The following is a 17134-nucleotide window of genomic DNA, read 5'->3' as shown; positions in this document are numbered from 1 at the left end:
GCAATCTGGGAAAGCGTCATTATTACATGTGAATTATGTGTATGGGCAGAGCATGTGCATGGAGGTGCTCACAGAGACCAGAAGAGCATGTTAGATCCTATGGAACTGAAGTTACAGGCAGTTGTGAGCTGGGAACTGAACTCTGGTCCTCTGCAAGAGCAGTACGTGCTCTTAATCACTGAGCCGCTTCTCCAACCCAGAAAGACCTTTTTCCTTAAAGAATGAACCCTCTCAGGAACCTCTTCCTGCTCTTTAAAGTTAAGCATAGAGCAGGGTCAACATGCTGCCCAGGAGGATCTTTGAATTTAGACGGAGGAAGCAGAAAAGGACTAAAAGATAACTATATATTCCAATACTGGTTCTCTTAAACTCATTAGTTATCAACAATAAATCTTCTTTGTATTTTATCAGTTTCCTATTTCTGGGCTGTATTAAAAGCATGAGGCTCCATTTTTGCTAATTATCTTTTTCAGCTAAAATATGATATATCTCTCAGTGCTGTTGCTTCTGATGTTAGGAAAGCATCCGCTTCCATTCTTTGCTCAGTTGCTGTGTTGTACAGGAAGATTTGAAATGTTTGGTGCTTGGGTTTCCTACCTGATTCCTTCCGTTGTTTCCATGGTAGCTTGGGGAGGTCAGAGTGGAGAAATTGGGTTTAGTTTTGTACATGGTCAGTGAGCATGAGGGAAAGGGGAGAGCCCAACTGCCCAAGCATGAGACTACCATGAGGGCCGTTAGCATGGAGGGGACCCGAATGCAGACAGATCTGGTGAAGCAGTTCCCTAGAGACAGTTACTCTGATCTGCAACCACGAGACACCTTGCCTTGTGTGGTGCAGTAAGTTTACAAGCAGCTTTGCAGGTCACTGTTGTTGCCTTAAGATGCTAGACTTTCATTCACTGAGACCCTGAGTGGCTTTAGCATAGAGACAGCTATTTCTCTAGAGGAAAATCACCCATAGCATTGACTCGTACGGTCTGGTGAATGGCTAAGAGGCTCAAGACACTAGCCAGATGATCTGAGTTTGACACCCTAGGACCCACATGGTGGGAAGAGAGAACTGACTCCCAGAAGTTGCCCTCTGACCTGCACACACACACACATACTATATATACATACTTGCACACAGAGAGTTGAGATAAAAAATAAATAATTTAAAAAACAAAAGAACTGACTCGCACTTATTTTGCATACAGCGTACTGCTCTCAGCGGTAGCGCTCTTGCTAACAGGACCTGCCTGCCACTCACCTACTTCTCCATCAGCAGACCTCTTCCTTTCCCACTGAGGCGGTCGTAGGGATCCCCGATGGTACACCCTGGATTATGGAGGAGCCCAGAACCTCGTCAGTGACTGGGGGGTGGGAGGATTTGCTAATGAATACCTCCTTGAGTTAAATTATTCATGTCCAAGGTACATTTGGTGTTTTGCAAGCATCCTAACATAGGCCGTCCACGTAGCCCTCCCTGCCCCTACCGGGAGACTTAAGTACATGTGTCCTCACCATGATGAGCAGTGTTGCCGCACTCACCCTGAGTCCTTGGATTTTCCCTCTCATGACTGCCCTCCCCTGACATCCTGTCCTTTCTCCTGCTTACAGCTAATATGCAAGGTGTCTACGTTAAGAGCCTTATGTGGACGACATACAGAAAAGCTAATGGCATTTAAAGCAATATACCCAGACATTGTGCGACTCCATTTTCCTCCGTTATACAAGGAATTGTTCACTTCAGAATTTGAGCCAGCAATGCAAATCGATGGGTAAATGTAGTACCTGCGCACTTCTAGAACGTCTGAAGTAAAAACATGAAAAAAAAATTTTAAAAAAGGAACTAAAACAATGACGACGAAGACAAAATTAACTGAGACACTTTCTATGGCCCTGCACAGCCCTGGAGCGCCAACACACTGCACAGACATCTTGTGGTGATCGGGGTTCAGGCACAGAGGGAAAACAATCAGAACCAATAAAAGCTAAACTTGTTTTGCTCATGCATATGATTTCCACTATGCCTACAGATACGGACCCTTTTTCTGTCTCGACTTCCGGAGCGGTTGGCCTCTGCGTCTAACAGGAGGAGGGTACAACAGTCAGAGGAGCCCCTTTTCATATAGCTCACTGCCCACAGACTCTTACGGGTAACAACAGAGTGCAGCAGTAATCGGTGACCCTGGTGTGCACCGCGGGGTTGCAGCGTTACTTTGCACAGCTTGCTTTTCTGTGTCATGAAGGAAGATTTTGTTTTTCTCACCGATTATTGCCGGTCAGCGGGATGGCGTGAAAAGGGGATCCACAGCGCTCGCAACAATAGCATTAGGATATATTACACAGGGTAAATGGGCATGAAGACTATATATAGCTAAAGAGATATTGTTTATATATTGTTTTAATTAATATAAAATGTAGTGACTGGCGTAGCTTTTCCTGTTGAATTGATAAGGCACTTTCCGTTTTGCACCTTTTGTTTTCTTTAAATTAAATGCTAGCGTGTTCACTGTCGCCGTGTCGCATGTACACCAGAAACACAAGTTTAGCTGAGAAGGCTTGGAAGGTACGTCGGGAGGTATTTATGCTGCTGTTTACAAAAAGGAAAAAAAAAAAAAGAAAGAAAAAAAACGATTATTTTTAAAGACTGGCTGGTCATATCCAGAAATCAACATGTTGAATTTTTTTTCCCATCCAGAAATTTGGAATTAACGGACTGCTCCCTAAATCATACTTTGTTTTGCATGCAATTAAGAATGGGTTTGTTTATGCTTCATACAGAGTCCAAGGAGTGTCTGGTGCTGTGAGCTTAAACCATATGTGCAGTTTTTTAAGTTTATAAAATGCCACTTTGGGGAAGTGAAGGAGGGGAGACTCATTTGACACAATTCAGTAGTCAAAGGGACACAGTATTAACTTGGAATTCACAACAAATTAGTAACCAGAATATTAATTGGAGAGCAAAAACACAAAAGTAGATCTTATTTAGAAAAAAGACCCAAAGACTCTATGTGGAGCAAACCCACTCCCTGCATTCATTGAATGTCTTATGTTCTTAGCATCAGGAGCCCTAAAAATTCATCTCAGAGAAAACTGATCCTAGACTAGCTGTCCCAGATTCTAGAATGCTGCTGTCTGTATTGAGTAGACAATGGACGAAGAGGGAGGGAGACAGAGTTGAACCTGGTTCCCGTATTTAAAATCACCCTTCAGAGTAAAGGGGATGCTAAGCTGCAGACATTTTCTGTGTATTTATCTTCACTAGAAGACTGTGGACTGTAATTTATTTTTTTAAATATTTAGAAGATAGTTGGGCTTTTGTGTTCAGGTAAGAAGTATTGAGGTATCCTTGATTAATTTTGCATTTTAAAAAGTCCCCAATGGGAGAAGGAAGGAACATTCTTATGTTCACAGGTGTGCATATTTTAAAAGCAAGTGCCCTGGGACTAGAGATGATGGCTCAATGATCAAGAACGCTTATTGCTCTATCAGAGGACCAAAGCCTGGAACCCAGCAACCAGATCGGGCAACTCAAAAAAGCCTGTAACTCCAGCTCCAAGGTATCAGTGTTCCTATTGGCCTCTGTGGGTGCGTGTGTGCAAGCACACACACACACACACACACACACACACACAGTGAAAGAGACAGACACACACACAAAAAAAATCAAGAAATCCTTTAAAACGAGTTCCCTTTTGAGAAATTAGGAGGCATTTGGAAGATGACTTTGGCCACAAGATACTGGTCTGGCATCAAAGATCATGCATTACCTGTGAGGAAAAGGGAACATCGTCCTTGGCACAAGGTGGGTGCTTCCATGAACCCCTACACGTGCAATAGCCTTTTCTGCCACTAGGGTCCTTGTTTTTGCCAGCATTTCTGTTCTTGCTGATGTCCCTATGATGGGTTTACCCGGGCCAGCCTCCCAGAGCGTGTCAAGATTTTTAACTTCACTGACTTTCTGCCTTATTTACTGAGGGACTTGGGAAGTAGGAAGGAATTATTTGTACAGAAATGTGTGGGCGAAACCTAAATAACATCTGATTTTTTTTTTCAAAAACAGAGTAAGGGTTTAACCATAAACAGGAGAGCGATATTTACTTAAATTTCTTACAAGCATAGAAATTTTTATGTGTTTATATAGAGAGGTTAGCTGTCAACATATAATATTTATATTGGGCAAGAAGGGGTAAATCAAAATTTTATTTAAGCATAGTTCCTTTAAAGATTAATAGTATTTATATTCTGAAAAGAGTACAGTTTTGTTATTTATTTGCCCCCTTTTTTTTTCTGTTGTTTCTCCTGTGTGAGGGAATGGTGTGAGGTTTGGGTTTGGTTTTCATTTTTCTTTTCTCTTAAGTTCAGATTTACTAAATTTGGGGATGGTTTTAGTAAAGTATATTAACTTCTTTTTAACCAAAGCTTTCTGCATATGACCAGCCTCGGGTGCTAGCGCACTAAAGAGCAACTAAACCTAATCCCAGTGTCGGCATGTGAATAAGGGAGCTGACCCAACTTGTCTAAGGGGGAGAGAGAAGGTGACATTGAACTTCATTTTCCCAGAAAGGATTCTGCATGTACCTAACACAAAACAAACCCAAGATACTCCAGTCTCAGTGCCATGCTGTGGTGGCGTGGCTTTTACCACACAGCAGGAGAGAGCAGGGTGCTGCTGTTTCCGGGTGTTCCCGAAAGAAAAACAAGAAGTAGGCTTTCGGAGCAAAATCCTCCGACATTGCAGGGACAGAGCCATACAGACGCACTCTGAGAAACTGAGGGGACAACTGACAGACAATTTGCACCTAAGTTGAGAGTCACAGGGAGCCAAGAACAGGATGGAAAACCTTTGGCATTTTTCTTTTCCTTATCATGAGAACCCCTTGTGTGGTGTCACAAGGTGGTCGATGACAGAGAATTATGAAGCTTAATAGTTCATGTCATGAAAGTTGCCTGAACTTAAAGACTCGACAGTCTCCTGGGGACTGAACAGTATCGTACGCTCAGCTGCTGGAATGCCATCAGATAACTCTTTTTTTCCAGAAGGTAAATGAGGCTTTTGTACAAAATCTGGATATTGTTACTGTGATATTCAAATGGTCCAGCAACATTATGAGAAACTGGCCTTGACCACAGTGAAGTCCAAAGTGCGGCTGAAAACACTTTTTGGACAGATCACAAACTATACTAAGCTATGGATTTCTTTTTTTTTTTTAAGCATTCAGAATTTTAATTTGTGTGAAATCCATAATTTTTTTTTTGCCCCAAAGTCTTTCACATCCTGGTTCACCCTTCCTAACTTAAGGAAAACATGACCTAAGACACTGCTTCTAAGTTTGGTTGTTCTTTAGCGAGTGGATACCAGATCTCTGTGAGTGAACGGGGGTGGGCTGAGGGTCAGGGGAGGAAAGAGCGTGTCTGCCTGTGTGTGTGTGTGGCTTTCGTGTGTATGATATGCGTGTGTTAGACCGCTTCTAGGCTACTAAGTGTCATTGGAAAAGAAAATGTATTCAAAATACATAAATCAAAACTAGAAGATGGAAAAAAAGATTTATTCTATACAAAGCCTTGTCTGGACCACTCTAGAGAGACTTCTATTTTTTTAACCCTTCTATAAATATTTGATGGCACTAGAAATATTCCTGCAATAAAATGTGATTTGTGTAAAGAAAAAAAAAGATTTTGTAATGTGAAACAAAGAAAGAAAGTAATGTAATTTTCTAAAAAAAAAAATACAAACAAACAAACTTTGTATTATTTTCTTGATGGAATTTGCCTATCTGTCTTTGGAAAACTTTTTATTTCATTGAATGTGCCATAGTAGATGTACGTGTTTTTAGTTTTAGACTAAGGGATGGCTGTTTGTGTTCCGACATTCCAAAATGCAAAGCAACTTAGAAGAAGCCTTGATGAGGAGGTTTCAGTAGGATGCAAGCGTCTCTCCTTGTTGCTTTTTTGCACACGTCTTTAATTCCTACCTAGTGCAATATCTGTACATAGAGCACTTGCGGGTGTACTTTGATCCCTCAGGGAAAAACACATATTTGTACAGTTGTTGGGTTTGTTTTGGTTTTTTGTTTGTTTTTGGGTTTATTTTCCTTTTTGTTTTTGGCTAAGGAATGTCGATCGAATCACGTGTTATTGTTAAGAGGCAGCCAGATAATCAGCCTAAAGCCACTGTTTCAGACCCCGATTGTTTGAGTCATGTCTTTCCAGTACTATTATTTTCAAATAACAATTAATAATAATAATAATAAAAGGCTATTTTCTGACAGTTCTTTGTGCTGACTGGTGGAAAACGAAAGGGGGAACAAAGCACCTTATGATTGACTTACTGTGAATGACAATCCATCTTGGTGTCAAGGACAGAGCCCTGTTGTCTCCAGTTGGGGCTGAGAGTCAGAAACACTGTGCTCAGGGATCTTCTAAAACTCTTAAACAGGGTGGCCAGTGGACTGGGACAAATTGTGTTCTCACTATTAAAAAGACTGATGATAATGCTATCCCTCCGAGGCACAAGCGAACTGTAGAGAAGTGTGTATATGTGTGTCTGTCTGTCTGTGGGAACTCTTCACTGTCTCATTTTCTTGCGTTCAAAATTTCTGTGTTTCAAAATACTTCGCAACTCCTGAGGCAGTGTGAAGTTCTGCCAGTGTGTATGAAAAAGATGAATTCAGAAGTGACAGACCAATCAAGGCGCAAAGTGCAGCCCGTTTACTGTTTCCCTAATAATTAAAGCAATCTCGGGGAACATAATTTTAAACAGTTCAAATCCTGTGTGTTAAGAATTAGATGTCTTTTTAAACCAGCAGTAAGAGCTATCAGTGAGATGGGCAGCAACAGAGAACCTGTCTGAGCTAGAAAACAACAGGGTTTTGATTTTCACTATATTCTCCTCCACAAGAGAACCAAACTCCTGTTATGCAAACCAATTCCTATTCCACAGCCCTAGCTGTTTTTGTTTGTTTTCCTGCAAGAGCTGACATTTAAAGACAGGTCCGTTCCTGCATGACAGACCATACATACCTCGATCCAGCTGTAGGGGTTTCACAGTTCGAAAGGTAGTTCCTTTCTCCTGTTTCCATATATCACTTCCCATAAAGTCAGAGAGGCTCAGTGGAGCTAATGATCCTGCATCCCCTGCCCCATAATACGTGCTTGGCAGAATTCCATAGCTTCTTATTACTGTAAGAGAACTTGGTATGGGAAACCTGTCCCTGTCCATCAGGTGACAGTACTACCTCATACCTTGTTTTGAGTGTAGAAGGGGACAGAAATCTCCCTCCTCTCCTTTTCTCTCTCCATCCACATATACATGTGCACACGACATTTTCTTTTTTTACATACCACCACAGGGCCACCTCTTACTCCTAGAGTTGTGATGCAGAACCCTACAAGGGTAGCCTTGTACTGTGGATCAGTTGTGTGCCCAGAAATGCAGCTGCCACGGTCAAATACTGTCGGGCTGCTGTTCTCTGTCATACTAGTCTTCTTTCTAGTCCCTAAACACTAACGTACGGACTGCTTCCACCAGATTTGATGATAAGGACTTCCCATTGCTGTTGATTTGTAATTGAAGGGCAACTACTAATATCTTCGAGGTGATTGGTCGCACTTCTGTGTAATCCCTGTGCCCGCGCGCGCATGTGTGTGATCAGTTTGTGACACTCTCAACATCATTTTTTTTAAACAAGCAGGAAGGTCACTTCATACCAGGAAGCCACCAGGAATGGGGGCAGAGCATGTTCAACCACACACACCCTCAGAACTTAGAGCAATAAACACTATTCAGTCACTTATTAACTTGGAAATGGGTGACAGAATATTTGATCCAAATAGAAACCACCTTTTCCCAGGGGTCTAGTGTGGAGAGTGGAGATGAATGTTTGGAAGAGATGTGTAGAGAATCCGTGTTCTCTGTTTACATGCAGTGTGTTTTGCCCCATAAGCTGTCCTATGCTTTTTCTTTGATCCTTCTAGAAGCTAATGACAGACAGCTCGCTGTTAGCTGTATGTGCTATGCATGTCATTACGTTGTCCTCCCAGAACTGGCTTCTCTCTGGTGTTCATGTATTTCTCATTCATTATGACTTGGGTGGAGGAGTCACTACTTCTAAGATGATGATCTCTGAACACATTGCATACGTAAATGCAGAAATTTCTTGAGCAATATAGTGAATATGAATTCACACCCACACACACTCCGTAAGTACTGTACACATCTTCCCAAATCCTCAATTCTCTGCTCATCCACAGTGGTTTGAAATCTCATTGCAACAGTGGTGAATGTCTTAGACAGTAGGACATTAGCTGGCTGCTTCTTAAGTGTACCTTGTACCGTCTGCTGCTCCTTTTGTGGAGATGTGTTTTTGTATCGGATGTTTGGGCCAATGGGAGGCTTCAAGCTACAACATATTTTCCCAGCTTAAACATATTGAACTTATGACAAACCCCAGACAAGGCTTTTAATCTGTAAAGAACTGCAGTGTTGGGTGGTTTATTTACAAACCGTTTTCAATGTTGTCCATTTTTATGGCACCTTTAACAATATACTTGTTTCCAAAGTACAAAAAAAAAATAATAGGTTAAATAATCTAGCCATAACTGAATGTCAAGCAATAAAACAAATGACTTTTGTGCATAGACTTTAAAAGCTACAAATTTTAGACATCCGCATGTAAATGCAATCTCTTGTTTACTGCTTTCTTCAACTCAAGCAACAGATTCCTTATTTACTATTAACTTAAGAACTTGTAATGGCCTGTACACATTCTCTCCTACTCTTCTTTCAAATTTACCTTCACCCCTGCTTTGGAGTCATAATATTTAATGTTGTTCTGCACACCTCTATACAGTTAACTTTCTGGCTTTCGTTCTGTATAGATAAGAAGATGTTATATTATAAACAGCCTACTCAGTGCAAATATTTATCTGTTTATCAAATCCACAATATGCTGTGTAATACTGGTTTTACTATCTAATCTATTTTAGACATAGCTGTTTAGAACTAGAGTGTGCTATTTTTGTGTTTTTCTGATGTGTGGTGCTAGATAAGTTACTTTTGTGAACAAAAAAAATTATCCCTTTTATTCCTAGACAAAACCACCTTTGGGTCTTGTTAATTTCACTGAGTATAACTATATATTTGTATATATATACATATATAAATATATATATATATAATCTACCTGTACCCAACCGGCAACTGTATCAGAGTGCTGGATTTGGGACATGCTTTTCTCTTTAAATACATAATATCATTATATAAATTATTCTAGAGTGTATTTAATTAGGATAAAATTACGTCCTTAGTATGGATATTTGACATCTATTGGGTGAGTTTGTTCATAGATATGGACATGGAAAACTGTTACCATTTAAGTGTGTTGCTCAGCTTGATATCGCATCTCCTGAGCTGAAAAAGAATTTGACAGGCCTTGACCCTGAAGCAACAATCTCATTTAGTGGAGAAATTCTTTCTCGCCTTACTGAGGAACTCTATAATTTGCACCGGACTGAAATGTGCATTAATTCCTAGTATAGATAATACGTAGAATATTCATAGAGGATTGATAGCACCGTAGGCCGTTCCCCTCATCTGAGTCATAAGCTGTATGGACGTAGGCATTGGGCTACACTCCAAATTCAACAAGGGACGATGCTTTATTTTGACCGCAACCAGTTCTGTGAACTGAGTGGAGAACCTTTGTTAACTCTTTGACTTCTTTCCCCAAGACTGACTGGCATTGTTAAAGTTGTACTTCAAATATCTAACTAAGGATGTGATTAGCCTTCTTAAATATTGATTAGAATTGTTCTGTAATATTACTGAATTTGTAAGATCTTTAGCAAAGATTTTTGAGCAATTTATAAATATAGAGCAAATGTTTCTGTTTACTGCACTTTTTGTAACTGAAGGTGATAACTTCTCACATCACAATTAGCGGATCCCACGCATCACAATACATATTTAGCCACCATTCTGGGCATTTCCCATTTTTACTGCTCTTCCCTTGATTATAAATGTAATCAGGTGGTTAATGGAAGCTAATGCATATAACTGACCTTTTAAAGTGAATTTGATACAATTTAGGGAGAAATCTCTTTTAATGCAATCATGCCATTCCTTAACTGTCTAGCTTGAAGAGAGATTGAAACTTTTTTGTTGGTTTGTTTGATTGATTGAATAAATGATTGATTTTTGCACAGTTTAGTATCCCAAGCTTCCCTAGGGTAGAACTTTCATCTCTTTGTACTTGCACATGGCCAGCACATGTCAGCATTTGGTAACTGTTTAAAATGACAAGCATGCCCATGATTAAAACACTTCCCAACTGGAGTGTTTGGGCAAAAGCTGATAAAATCTGCAAAGTCACACAGTTAACAGTTCTATAACCAAGTCTACAGGTCACATTGTCCTTTCAAAGGACATGAAATGCTGAGTCTAATTGTGTGTGGGTCTCCAGGATCAAGCACACAAATGTCATAACTCTCCAGGTAGCAAGCCTGGCCTGCTGTAAGTCGTCGTAAAGTCTGGAAGCAGTGATGCTGAACCTATAAATAAGATGTCGTCTCTTTTGTGTACAGGATGTAAAGCTTCTTTTTCTGTCACACTAGAAATGCAAGCCATTTATGGGATTCCTAAAAACCATAGTCTGGACCTAAACCTTTGCTAATGATCTTTACTAGAGGCTCATCCCACTTTTCACTGACATTGGGTTTTCTTTTCAATCCTCTCTCTACAGTAGTAGACTCCTTATTCCCAGCTGTTTATTTTATTGAATCCTGAATTTAAAGAAAAAAAATATTTTGATTCATTTTGTAAATACAAGCTGTAAAAAAAGAGAGATTTAATGTTGTCTTTTAAATACTCCAATTTTCATTCTAATATGGATGTTGTTATATTGTACTTAGCAACTGTACCTTTAACATTACAGTACCTTTATTAAAAGTGCATTGAACACATCAATTTTAGATGTGCTTTGTGTGCTCTTATCCTATAATAAAATTTCAGCTTCTAATGGAACACTTGTCTTGCATTTCTTCCTTCCTTACTGAGTGACACTGTATACTTTTCTAATTCTTTGTCCCCTCTTGTGAATGGTGTTCCAGGGAACCTTGAGAATCAGTAAGGCTCACAGACCAGTAAGAGTTGGGCCACCTGGACTATTCCAGATGGCTCAGTGGTTAAGAGCACTAGCTGCTCTAGAAGAGGATCTGGTTTCAATTCCCAGCACCCATATTGTAGCTTAGAAATATCTGTAACTCCAGTTCCAGAGCATCTCTATTCTGATCTCCATGGACACCAAAAATGCCCATGGTACACACATATTCAAGCAGGCACTCATACACATAAAATAAAAATAAATTGTAAAAAATAACAGTCCCAAACTGGTGCAGGAGAATTGTCTGTATTCTGACAATCATGTTTTAAATAAACTCTGATTGGACAGGCAGGAAGTATAGGTGGGAAAACCAGACAGGAAGTAGAAATAATACAAGGTGAACAAGAGAATTCTGGGAAGGAAGAAGTTGACTCCTCCCACTCCTGCCCAGATCACCGAAGCAGCAGGATGTGATCTGCCCCACTGAAAAAGGTACTGAGCCACATGGCTAACATAGATCAGAAAAATGGGTTAATCAGGACGTGAGAGTTAGCCAGTGAGAGGCTAGAGCTAATGGACCAATCAACTTATAATTTATGGAGACCTATGTGTGATTTTTCTTTGGGTCTAAACAGTTGGGTGCTGGGTGGGACAAAAACCCCAACAACAAGCAGGCCCCCATTCGTGTTACACCAAACTCCACCCAAGACCTAGTAAATCAGAATCTGCATTTTCAAAAGCTCAGGTGGTTAGTGATGTTACAAGTCTCAGAAGCACTGATCATATGACCATTAAAAAAGAAGACATGCATTCACTTCCATTCTGCAAGGGGGAAAATAGATAGTACAACAGTGTAAACCACCCTCTTAGCCAGGGGAACATGTCTCAATCACTGTTCTGTGAAGTGGCACCAGGACCAAGGCAACTCTTATAAAAGAAAACACTTAGTCGGGGGCTTGCTTACAGTTTCATAGGGCTAGCTCATTGCCATCATGAGATGGTAGGCATAGCACTGGAGCAACAACCAGAAGCTTTATGTCCTGTTCCAAGGGCAGCAAGCAGAGACACTGGGCCTGCCGTGGTCTTTTGGACCCTTAAAGCCCAACCCCCAGCAACAAACCTCCAACATGGACACATGTACTCCTACAAGGCCACACCCCCTAATCCTTCCCAAACAGTTCATCAACTGGGGACTGAGCATGCAAATATATGAGCCTATGGGGGCCATTCTAATTCAAGCCACCACAGCACATGAAGAAGTATCAACTTGCAGATGATGGCTAGGGATTAGTAGTTGCTGTTGGAAAGGGCTAAGTCGTCCTGTCTTGAAGAAGTACCCAGGTCTGACTAAGGATGGTAACCCTAAGTGTAAGGAAAAGTCCGGAATGCTCATCATACTTTGATCATTGCTTCAGAAGCCATTGAGATGCAATGGCTAAAAAGACACCAAAGATTCAACGCCTTCCTTGGCCAGCACTGCCACTGTCCTACCTTCAGTAGATTACCTACTTTAGGGTGAACCATGGATTGAACATGTGATGAGTATCACACCATTTTTATGGTACAACAATAATTCACAGTAACTTTTAGGGTGTCTATGTGAGTGTATGTATGTGTTCCTTGGGAGTTGTTCATCTAGTTTTATCGAGACAAGAGCTCTCACTGGGATCTGAGACTCATGAAGTAGGCTAGGCTGACTGGCTAGAAAGCCCCAGGGATTCTCTGTCCCTGCCTCCCCAGCAATGGAGTAACATGTGTACCACCACATCCAGAATTTTATGTTGATTTTAGGGATCAGACTCAGACCCTTATGCTCAAGCAGCAAGTGCTTTACTGACTAGCTCCCTAGGCCCCTTTTTAAGTTTGTTCCTTTGCTTTGGTTTTGTTTTTGTTTGACACATTGTATGTCCCAGATTAGTCTTGGGCTCACTGCAATCCTCCTGCTTCAGCTGTGACTACACATAAGCACTGCCACATCTGATCATATTTTAAAACATTCTAAAGTCAGAATAAAAGCAACTGTCTTGGCGTTTTGCTCTATGCGCGCACACACACTACACTGCCTAAGCATCTTTTTTTATTATTTTTTTTAGCATCTTTTTATAAGCAAGAAATATTCCATACTTCACATAAGGAAATCATTCTCCATATTTTTATCCCCAAATACTTAAGGGAAAGGAAAAGCTCATGTATATGATGCCGTCATACCACACTGCCCCATACAGTTACAAATGCTCACTTCTAGTGTCTCAGGAAATTGAGAGATAATGGGGAACAAAGTTCAAATCTGTAATCTGTCACACCACCTCTAGGATTTGTCCAAATCCATACCTAAAAATTCCTTCTGCTTAAAACAATAATTCTAGTCACTTCTGCCTCTTGAACTTGCTTGCTCGGTGTCCATGAGAGCACTTAGATGGGAACATAAAAAGAATTTCTTAGAATTCTCATCATAATGATCACATAGGGAAGTCAGAAAGGAGAGCAAATGTCAGGTCAGTAATAGACTCTAGGAAAGAAAGCAAAAGCAGCAGCCATTACGTAGACCTGCTCACAACAGTGTTTTAGTTTCTGCCTGGACCTACCAAGCTTTTTTTTACTTGAAACAAAATGAAGCTGAGAAGCTTCACAGTGTAGAAATCTAATGTGCATACAGATCAGTGGGCAGGGATGGAGATCTTAGTTTCTCCCAACAGACCTGTGCCAAGGAGGCCCCTGCTATGCTCAGTACAGCTAAGCACTGGCACCTTCTCTTCATGAACACAAGACTGGAGACTGGTCTAGTTGTGTCAATGCCAGAGTCCAAAAGAAGCTATTAAGGTCACATGACCCACCGGTAAAACAGCAGACAATAAGAGAAGAGCCTCTCATGGAGGCCAACACCCTTAATTCCAGGGCTCAAGAGTCAAAGGCAGGCAAATCTGAGTTCGAGGCCAGCCTGGAACAACCAGAGCTCTTGCACAGAGGAACCCTATCTCGAACCCCTCCCCCACAAAAAGAATAGAGAAGATTAATAATGGGTCCCCAAATACACTTACATAGGGAGGTGAAGTTCTAAAGTGCCAATGTTGTAGAACATCAACACTATACACTATGCATTTCAAAAGAAAGAAGAGGATTTTGACTATCCCCCAACATAAATGAGCAAATTTTAAAGTGACGGAGATGCGTATTAGTTTGGATGCTAACACACTTTTATCAAAATGCCACACTGTATTCCATAAACATGGACAATTATCTTGTACCTACAACAGCTGTAAAAGAAGGGCATCTTGTTAAGAGATGTCTCCTGAACCCCTAAAGAATCACACCAAAGCTTCCCTCTGCCAGCCCCACCCCCACGCTGCACCCCCAGGTGCAAAGGCCCCATGCTCAGAGACTTTTTTTTTTAATTTATTTATTTATTAAGGATTTCTGCCTCCTCCCCGCAACCGCCTCCCATTTCCCTCCCCCTCCCCCGATCAAGTCACCCTCCCTCATCTGCTTGAAGAGCAATCAGGGTTCCCTGCCCTGTGGGAAGCCCAAGGACCGCCCACCTCTATCCAGGTCTCCTAAGGTGAGCATCCAAACTGCCTAGGCTCCCCCAAAGCCAGTACGTGCAGTAGGATCAAAACCCTCTGCAATTGTTCTTGAGTTCTCAGTATTCCTCATTGTCCTCTATGTTCAGCCAGTCCGGATTTATCCCATGCTTTTTCAGACCCAGGCCAGCTGGCCTTGGTGAGTTCCCGATAGAACATCCCCATTGTCTCAGTGTGTGGGTGCACCCCTCGCGGTCCTGAGTTCCTTGCTCGTGCTCCGTCTCCTTCTGCTCCTGATTTGGACCTTGAGATTTCTGTCCCGTGGGACATGCTCAGAGACTTGCAGGACCTCTGGGCTGAGGATTTTCCTGTTCTGGTGTCAATGACTTCTGATATTAGAAACAGTTAAATTCATGTCTCTCAATTTAATTTTATTCTGAATTTTCTTTTTCTTTCCTTGGAAGGTGAGATAACTGATTCCAGTGAAGCACACGTCACCTCTCAGGAACCACATGTTGCTAACCCTAAGATAACACTCCCTTTGGGGAGAAGTTGCTCCATCTTCTCTCTTGTTTTTTACTTGGAAGACAAAATTATTTTCACTACTGGCCTCGTGCCAAATCAAATTTGTGATTGTGAACAGCCCCATATCTGCAACTTCTACCATTCTTTCCTTATTCTTCTACTAAAATGCACACTGAATTCTAAAGACAAAGAGAAAAATTTTAATTTTCTACCTGAAATTATCTGTTGCAATCGACTTCTCTGAGATATTTAAGTGTGCCCAGAAAAGATCACCTTTCCAAAGAGGAATTATTTAGAGGTCTCTTTTGTTCGGCCCAGAGCCCATGTAATTACAAAGCCTAGTGAAACATACTAGCGGAAACATTAACCACTAAAGAGGAAGCTCTGCAGGCGTGGGGGCTGTTTTCTGATGCTGTGTATCCTAAGCCATAGCGCTGTGTTGAGCTTCATGATGGATGGCAGCTCCCTCCCCCACTTAAAATACCACCATTACTACAAAACCAGGTGTAAGCCAACTGCTACTAACAATATTTCCTCACGTTTCTAAACCAACCCTCTTGGATCGAGAGCTATTTCTGGCTTCTCACATGCAGAATACCTTGTGGGTGACTAGTGACTTGTGAGATAATTCACTGAGTGGAGTGATTATCAAACTATAAATTCCCAAGGCCAAGTTGACTCCACATCAGCAAAGGAAGCTCGTTAGCTGAACGGTTAGGGAAATGCCCGAGAACTGGTGAGGTCAGGGGAAAGGATCTTGTATATTTCTGTCTTGTATGGTCTGCAAGAAACACATACCTAGTAACAACTGCCATCAAAATTCTGGCCCAATAGGACATAGCACAAACTCAAATACAGACTTTTGACAATGATTCCAAAGTTAAATTGGCGCACACTCAACTTAGGAGTCTGTCTCGCAGTTAGCAGAAATAGAAAACCAAAGTTTTCTCTGCTTAAAAATCCAGAGAAAATAGTACGATTAACTTGGAAAATGCCCTACCAAATCCGTAGAAAGTTACACAGATAATTTCTTATTACTAGTAGGCAATTCCACTCCTAGGTAGTTACTCAAGCAAAATAAACACAGACTTCACAAGGACCGTGTCTCAACGTTCATAGCTCTATTATTCATAAACTCACCCTAAACCGTCATCAAATGTTGACTAGGCACATTTGGATATGTCCGTCACTATGCACCTACAAAACGGAATTGTTAGGTTGGGAGCGAAAGCCCCAGTCCCTGGCATCTATCTCAGCCCCCAGGCCTGGTCTGGACTTCAAATCCCAGCAGGCCAGGTCCTGACCCCTACCTACCAGGACCACTTCCCCAGGGCAGTTAAGTGATCCCCCCCTCCCCCAAAGAAGAACGAGTGGTCTCCCTTTCTCCCTCCCAGGGGTCGCGTTCCCATGACTTCCCCGTTTCCCCCTCGGGGCCACCCGAGAGCGCAGATCACCCATTAAACCTGGATATTTCTTAATTTGGCTTGTTTTGATTTGGCTTGATCGTCAAAGAGATCACTTAGGAAATATTCGTAACATTTGGAGGTTCCTGCCTAGCTAGGGCAGGTCCTTTCCATGTGGCAGGCCTCGTGTTGAAAGGCCCCTAGTCTGCAGTTCGAGCTCTAAACCACGCTTAAAACCGGCTTCTGGGCTACAGTGGCTGCGTCTTGGTGAGTCCCTTTTCTTGTCTATGCTATAGGGTTTTGGGGGACCCATTTGTACTTATTTTTGTTGTTTTCGGATTTCCATTGAAGTCGTGAGCTCATGCTGGGAATTCAAATCAGGTTGCCGACAATCCTGTGGGATCGGGGTTGGCTGAGGTGGAGATCTGTGTGTACCAGGACGCTGGGCATTCAATCTCTGCTCCCCTTGGGACCTAAGAGCCATCTTGGTGGACGCACTAAGGTGGACTTAGGTCGTATAGGTGGGCATTGACTCTAAATGGGCACTTACAGTTCAAAGCCAGGTCTGTTTTTGCCCCTGTAAGCCTCTTACAAAAAAAAA

At 41.6% G+C, this 17134-nt stretch overlaps 1 protein-coding gene and 1 long non-coding RNA gene across 3 annotated transcripts in view; one reads left to right on the top strand and one right to left on the bottom strand.

The window, feature by feature from the left end:
- Rora (RAR related orphan receptor A) overlaps window positions 1-11008 on the top strand; it is a 732627-nt gene extending 721619 nt beyond the window's left edge. For both annotated transcript variants that reach the window (XM_075965361.1, XM_075965362.1), the window contains one exon: window positions 1600-11008. In XM_075965361.1, the coding sequence (XP_075821476.1) occupies window positions 1600-1764 (165 nt within the window). In that variant the 3' untranslated portion in view covers window positions 1765-11008. The remainder of the gene's footprint in view (window positions 1-1599) is intronic.
- The window catches only part of LOC142845869 (uncharacterized), a 61613-nt gene that overhangs the window by 34112 nt on the left and 10367 nt on the right, over window positions 1-17134 (bottom strand). The window lies entirely within an intron of this gene.

Source organism: Microtus pennsylvanicus, chromosome 3 (genome assembly GCF_037038515.1).
Source record: "Microtus pennsylvanicus isolate mMicPen1 chromosome 3, mMicPen1.hap1, whole genome shotgun sequence".
Classification (NCBI taxonomy): domain Eukaryota; kingdom Metazoa; phylum Chordata; class Mammalia; order Rodentia; family Cricetidae; genus Microtus; species Microtus pennsylvanicus.
Note: the sequence above shows the minus strand (reverse complement) of the source record. Positions and strands in the feature narration are given on the sequence as shown.